We start from the raw sequence: 6,916 nt of genomic DNA, 5'->3' as shown, positions 1-6,916 counted from the left end.
AGTACTTACAACTCAATGCTGCAGCCTCAGAAGCTGGTCACATCTGCACAATAAACTTATTTACTTCCTCTTTCCAAGGTGATATGTTCATTAAGCACCTGTTGTGTGCCACCGTGCCTGCCCTGCGACCGGGAGGACTATGTCCCTGACCTCTTGAAGCTGCGGTCTTGTCTGGAGGACAGAGAGGCAGGCAGGCAGGTGATGGCAGCACACTTTGTGGGAAGAGGCAGAGTAGAAAGTAGTTTCAGTAAATAAATTAATGGAGATAAACGTGTATTCTCTCAGGCCAACAGTGCAGCATCTCCCCATTCGCAGACACACGGGGACAGGTAAACATTTAACCAAATGCAGGGCTGGACACTGACAAGGACCAGGCCCTGGCCATATTCCACGTGGGGTGTCTGGGCTGCCCCAGCCACTCTCCGCACCCCTGGCTATCCCACCACAGCCCTTTGTCCCTGTGCCATGGATCAGCAGGACACCCAGGCCCACTGCAGGCCAGCTGGTACTAACCTTACAGACTGGGCTCTACTTTTGAGAGGCATCTGCTCCAGATGCCAGGAGTCCTCCCCTCGCCCGACCCATTATCTCCTCTGGATCAACTGCAGTGCCTTCAGATGCCCCGGATCTGCCCTTTCAAGGCCAGCATCACTGTGCCACGCCAGTCCCAGGGCACCTGAGCTGGGTCAGGGGCACTGTATCTCTCCCGTTAGAAAAGCCCCCCACCCCTGTGGGGGCACCTGGCTGGCTTCCTGGGTAGACCATGTAACTCTTGATCTCAGGGTCATGAGTTCAAGTCTCATGTTGGGCATGGAGCCTACTTTTAAAAAAAGGAAAGAGAAAGAAAAGCCCTCCCCTGCAAAACAGATATGCTGCCTGCTGTGTTACTGACAGGAGTATAAAACTCCCACAGTGGGGAATTTTGTGATATCCACCAAATTGCCTGTATGGTTGCTTCTTGACCCAGTAGTTCTATTTCTGGGAATCTACATTTGTGCAATGCTATTGAAAGCACCATTGTTTGCAATGGAAGACTGGAAAGCCCCAGTGTTCATCCATAGGGGTGTAATTAGATGAACGTCGGTACATCGACATAATGGAATCGAATACAGGCCTTTAAAAAATGGGCAAGTTTCCTAGGTCCTAGATGTTGCATGGTATGCAGAATATGTTTTTTTTATTTTTTTTAAGTTTTATTTATTTTATTTATTTTAGACATAGAGAGAGAGAGAGAGAGAGAGGCAGAGACACGGAGGAGAGAGAAGCAGGCTCCATGCAGGGAGTCTGACGTGGGACTCCAGGATTGCTCCCTGGGCCAAAGGGAGGCACTAAGCCGCTGAGCCACCCAGGGATCCCCCAGAATATGTTTCTAAGTGAAAAAAAGATGTGAAATTACAGGGCATCCATGTTCCCTAGGAGGGTGGCAGGTGGGCATCTGGGTCATGCCCAGGAGGGTGGCCGGGGATCCCCCAACCCCGGTAGCTGAGGCCAGCCTCTTAGACAGCCTCGGGGGGGGGGGGAGGTGGGAGAGGCTCACTGGAGACAGACCACCCGCAGGCATAGGACGTGCAGAAGCCCTAGTCATCCAGCGTGGCCTTCAGGGGCTCGAAAAGAGGAGTCTGCCGACACCCAACTTCCCATGGCTTTCCAGCTTGGGCAAGAGCCAGCGCCTCTCTAAAGGAACAGATCATCTGGGGTGAGTGAGGTCAGTGGGAAGGGACAAGACACAAAAGGAGGGAAAGACTAGGCCGAGGGTCAGCAACCAACCCTCAACCCAACCACAAGGGCTGCAGCTGGGAACCCTGAGGGCCATTAGGGTGCCCCCAGCCCCAACTTCTCTCCAGGCTCTCTTTAAGCCTTACCCAGGATTGCTGTGGTTTCCTGCTGGCGCCTCTGGTCTCCACAGCCGCAGCCCCCCCTCAATGCACCGCACTAATGGCTTGGCCTGGGGCCCCAGGGACCTTCCCTGCCCCCCAGACTGCTCTGCGGGGGCCCCCGGCCCCCTTGCTGCTGTAACCCAATCCTCTGCGGCAGCTCCGGCTCGGCAGAGCAGCTTCCAGCAGAGCGGGCCCTGCTTCCCACGTTAGCTGCGCCCTACCGGGGCTCTCCTGCCGAGCACCCCCCAGGGCCAGTGGCCAGCGCTGAGCCTAGCAGAGCACCAGCTCCTTTGCTCCCGGAGACCGTCGCACCCACCCTGCTGCTCCAGTGCCTCTCCCTCTTGGTCTGGGCCCCTCTCCTCCCTCCCCCTCTCCCCTTCCCTCACCCGCAGTGACCCCCACCTGCCGCCCGAACCCCCTCAGCCCCTCAGGTCCTCAGACCCACCCTCTGTCCTTCTTCCAGCCCTGAGCCGCAGGCCTCAGCCATGAAGCCCCATCCTAGGCCAGAGGAGGCCCGGAGGCCAGCCTCGGACATCCGTGTGTTCGCCAGCAGCTGCACGTTGCACGGGCTGGGCCACATCTTTGGCCCTGGGGGCTTGACGCCTCGCCGAGGGTTGTGGGCTGCAGCCGTGCTCCTGTCACTAGCCACCTTCCTCTACCAGGTGGCCGAGCGGGTGCGCTACTACGGGGAGTTCCACCACGAGACGGCCCTGGACGAGCACGAAAGCCACCTGCTCACCTTCCCTGCCATCACCCTGTGCAACATCAACCCGCTGCGCCGCTCCCGCCTCACACCCAACGACCTGCACTGGGCCGGACCTGCGCTCCTGGGCGTGGAGCCTGCCGAGCACTCCGCCTTCCTGCGTGCCCTGGGCCGGTCCCCTGCGCCGCCCGGCTTCATGCCCAGTCCCACCTTTGACATGGCGCGACTGTACGCCAGGGCCGGGCACAGCCTGGAGGACATGCTGCTGGACTGTCGCTACCGAGGCTGGCCGTGCGGGCCCGAGAACTTCACCGTGGTGAGCTGGTAACTGGCCCCGGGCCACCGGGGACCTGCCATCCCCCCGTCATGCAGGCCCAGGATCCTTTCCTTCCCAGTCAGGCCACGGGCTCCCCCCATGAGACTGTCCTCCTTGGGGTCCCCTCCCTGTCGCTCAGCAGGACTACAGTGTGCAAGGTCACAGCTTCCAGCACAGGGCACTGACCCAGGCTGGCTCTGGGCCCAAGCTCTGGTCTGTGGAGACCCTGCTCCTGAGGGCCAGGAGGAATCTAGTGGGACTGCTCAGGGCACTAGAGCCCTCTCTCTGCCTGGGCCGTCGGCTTGTTTTCCTTCTACCTCTTCAACAGTCTGCGAGCAGGCAACTGAGACCCACTTCCTTTCTTGCCATTCTCCAAAGAAACACTTGTCCTATAGGCAGTGCCCTGGGCTGGGGGGCTGGGGGATCCAGGAGGGGAAGGAGCTGCTGGAGTGATGGGAGCCCGTGAGGGTCCAACTCTATGTGCTTGTATGACTGAGGGCATTGAGATATGGCTTCCCGTTCAAAGAGACCAAATAGAGGGTGGGGAGAGGAGAGGTCTCATCATTCTCATGTCTTCCTGGGGAAGAGGCTGGTGGGGCTCCTGTACCCTGGTGAGGCCTGTCCCCTGTCTGTTCACTTGTAGATCTTCACCCGGATGGGTCAGTGCTACACCTTTAACTCTGGCGCAGATGGGGCCGAGCTTCTCACTACTCCCAAGGGCGGCATGGGCAATGGGCTGGAGATCATGCTGGATGTGCAGCAGGATGAGTATCTGCCTGTGTGGAGGGACATGGGTATGGGGGATCGCGGGTCAGGCTGGAGGGATGGCACAGATGAGCTACAAAAGGCATGAGGGGGATCCCTGGGTGGCTCAGTGGTTTAGCCCCTGCCTTTGGCTCAGGGTATGATCCCAGAGTCCCGGGATTGAGTCCTACATCGGGCTCCCTGCGTGGAGCCTGCTTCTCCCTCTGCCTGTGTCTCTGTCTCTCTTTCTCTCTGTGTCTCTCATGAATAAATAAAATCTTAAAAAAAAAAAAAAACAACAAAACCCAAAGGCATGAGGGAGGGCCCAGGAAAGCACATCCTTTCCTGTGGTTGGTCACAGTCTTGGCGAGAGAGGTCAGTGACAGGGGGTGTCCTGGGATGCTGGCCTCAGGGTCCCCTTTCCCCTGCAGAGGAGACCCCGTTCGAGGTGGGGGTCCGAGTGCAGATCCACAGTCAGGAGGAGCCGCCCACCATCGACCAGCTGGGCTTCGGGGCAGCCCCTGGCTACCAGACCTTCGTGTCCTGCCAGCAGCAGCGAGTATCCCCATCCCCACCCCACCAAGGCTCCCAATCCCCTCCTTCGGCCCACAACACCTCAGACTGTCCCAGGGGCCTCCACCCCTCCGCATGCTACCCCAGTGACAGCTCACATTGGACCTGGGTGCCATATTCATGCCAGAAGCCTCCTTAACCCCAACTACAGCTGAGCTTCCTGCCACCGCCTTGGGGCGACTGCAGCTCCGCTTCTGTGGACCCCGATTTTGAGCCCGAACCTTCTGGTCCCCTGGGGGCCCCCAGCCCCAGCCCAGGTCCCCACCCGCCCTATAGTCTAATGGGGTGTCGCTTGGCCTGTGAGACGCGCTATGTGGCTCGGAAATGTGGCTGCCGAATGATGCATATGCCTGGTAAGGGGCAGGTATGGGCGGAGGAGGGGGTCCGGGTCGCGCAGAGGGGCCTGGGGGCCGTCCCTGAAGCGGTCTCCTCCCCACCCCCACTCCCCACCCCCAGGCGGCGCGCCCGTGTGCAGCCCGCAGCAGTACAAGGACTGCGCCAACCCGGCGCTCGGTAAGGGGCAAACCTGTCCCGCATCCCCGCCCCTGCTGCGCCCCGGACCCCACGGGGACCCCGCCGGGCGGGTGGCCCTGATCCAGGGGACTGTGGCCCGCAGACGCCATGCTGCGGAAGGACGCGTGCACCTGCCCCAACCCGTGCGCCAGCACGCGCTACGCCAAGGAGCTCTCCATGGTGCGGATCCCGAGCCGCGCCGCCGCCCGCTACCTGGCCCGGAAACACAACCGCAGCGAGGCCTACATCGCGTGAGCCGGGCTGGCTGGGGCGGGGCGGGGCGGGGCGGGGCGGGCACCTTCCGGCGGGCGGGCCCTCGTGCGCACACCCGCGTGGGACACCGGTCTGCACAAAACCGCGGGGCTCCCGGGCCTCTGGGCAAGCCCGACACCGTCTCCTCTGCAAACGGGGGCTCGTCCCAGGGCTCTTCAAAGGAGTCACAGACGGGAGAGTTCGCACACCTGTTTCCTGCCAGCAGCTGGCACCGGGCGGGGATCCAGCGATCTTTCCTGGTCCTCTTTTCCTCCAGAGAGAACGTGCTGGTGCTGGACATCTTCTTTGAGGCCCTCAACTATGAGACCGTGGAGCAGAAAAAGGCCTATGAAGTGTCAGAACTGCTTGGTGTGTGGGCGTGTGCATGTGTGTGTTTGTGTGCCCCCACACAGGGTGCCCGGGCGGGCTGGGGAGGTGTGGGCAGGGCAGGTGGCTGTGTGGGTGCCTGATGGGTAAGGTGTGGGCGGGGCAGGTGTGCTGATGGGTAACCTGATGGGCTCCACAGGTGACATTGGGGGCCAGATGGGGCTGTTCATCGGGGCCAGCCTGCTCACCATCCTCGAGATCCTGGACTACCTCTGTGAGGTGGGCCTGAGCCCCAGCTGGGGGAGGGGAAAGGAATCAGGCCACAGGGTCTGGAGGAAGGTGTGCACTGGCCACTTCCCCCACTGCTCGCCCCCAGGTGTTCCGAGACAGGGTCCTGGGATACTTCCAGAACCGAAAGCACTCCCAAAGGCATTCTAGCACCAATCTGGTAACAACCCCTTTTTCCTTCTTTGCCCTCTCCAACACCGGTGCTTAGCCTTCCCCCTGAAGCCTAGAACACCATCCCTACCCAGCAGAGGAAAGAATGGTGGGGGAGAAAAGTGTATGACCTTGACTGGTCCTGGGAGGACTCCTCCCATCTCTGACCCTTTCCCTCCTCCCACAGCTTCAGGAAGGGCTGGGCAGCCACCGAACCCCAGGTCCCCACCTCAGCCTGGGCCCCAGGTAACAGGAAGGAGGGGCAGGTTCAGTCTGGAGGGGGTAACGTTCAGGTTCAAATGGGCAGGGCAATGAGTACGAGGCCTCCTGTCCCAGCGCTGTTGTCTGCATCCCACCAGGCCTTCCACTCCTCCCTGTGCTGTTGCCAAGACTCTGTCTGCCTCCCACCGCACCTGCTACCTCGTCACCCGGCTCTAGACCTGGCGTCTGTGCCTTCAGGGCTGTACCCTGACATCCTGGACATGCCCCGCCTGCTTATGTCTCTGCCATCTTCACCCCAAATAAAGTTCTAGCACATCAGCCTTGGCTGTTTCTCTTACAGGCAGACTAGTCAGGCCAAGGTCAGCCCTATTCAGGCACAAGAAGACCTCTGCCAGCCAGCAGCCAGTGTCTGAAGTGTAGGTGGGTCCCAGTCAACCACCACAAATCTCTCTGGGAGAAAACAGTAGTAAGAGGGCATCTGTCATTTGCACTTCAGTGTGAAGGAGCTTATCAGAATGACATCTCAGAGAGAATGGAGCCCAAAACCAGGTGTCAAGGTAAAGAGGAGTCAGTGGGAGGGCAGTTATGTTTGGGGTACTGCAAAGCAACAGTTGGAAGAAGGCTCTGACCCAGAGCCTGGCAAGAAGTGGGGGAACAGGCAGGGAAAAGACAGGGGGAACTACCCACTTCTAAGAACACAAGCCACTGTCCTGCCCTGGAAGATCATTACTCTTTTCTCACATTTGAGACCAAGTGCCAGAACACCCACTGGTCTCCATGGGAATGACTCAGTTTCCCCAACCTTCCCAAAAAGCAGAAAGCCCCAGGTTGAGAGGGTGGAGGAAGGCCCTCCCTTCCCCCTCCTGCCAATGGGAATACAGCCAGGCCCCAACTACAGCACACCGTCCCTGCTCTTTCTCTGTACACCAAAGATCGAGAAACTGGGAGCAG

At 59.8% G+C, this 6,916-nt stretch overlaps 1 protein-coding gene across 1 annotated transcript; it reads left to right on the top strand.

The window, feature by feature from the left end:
* Positions 1 to 60: 60 nt before the first annotated feature.
* On the top strand, positions 61 to 6,267 carry ASIC3 (acid sensing ion channel subunit 3). The gene is made up of 12 exons (XM_055335220.1): positions 61 to 1,696; positions 2,341 to 2,896; positions 3,540 to 3,690; positions 4,072 to 4,199; positions 4,365 to 4,566; positions 4,670 to 4,726; positions 4,830 to 4,977; positions 5,256 to 5,347; positions 5,505 to 5,584; positions 5,682 to 5,753; positions 5,931 to 5,989; positions 6,103 to 6,267. The coding sequence occupies exons 1-12, from the start codon at positions 1,443 to 1,445 to the stop codon at positions 6,179 to 6,181; spliced, it is 1,878 nt and encodes a 625-aa protein (XP_055191195.1). The 5' UTR covers positions 61 to 1,442; the 3' UTR covers positions 6,182 to 6,267.
* The last annotated feature ends 649 nt before the right edge of the window (positions 6,268 to 6,916 follow it).

This window comes from Nyctereutes procyonoides, unplaced genomic scaffold (genome assembly GCF_905146905.1).
Source record: "Nyctereutes procyonoides isolate TBG_1078 unplaced genomic scaffold, NYPRO_anot_genome, whole genome shotgun sequence".
Taxonomy (NCBI): domain Eukaryota; kingdom Metazoa; phylum Chordata; class Mammalia; order Carnivora; family Canidae; genus Nyctereutes; species Nyctereutes procyonoides.
The sequence above is the reverse complement of the archived record's forward strand: the minus strand, read 5'-3'. Positions and strand labels throughout refer to the sequence as shown.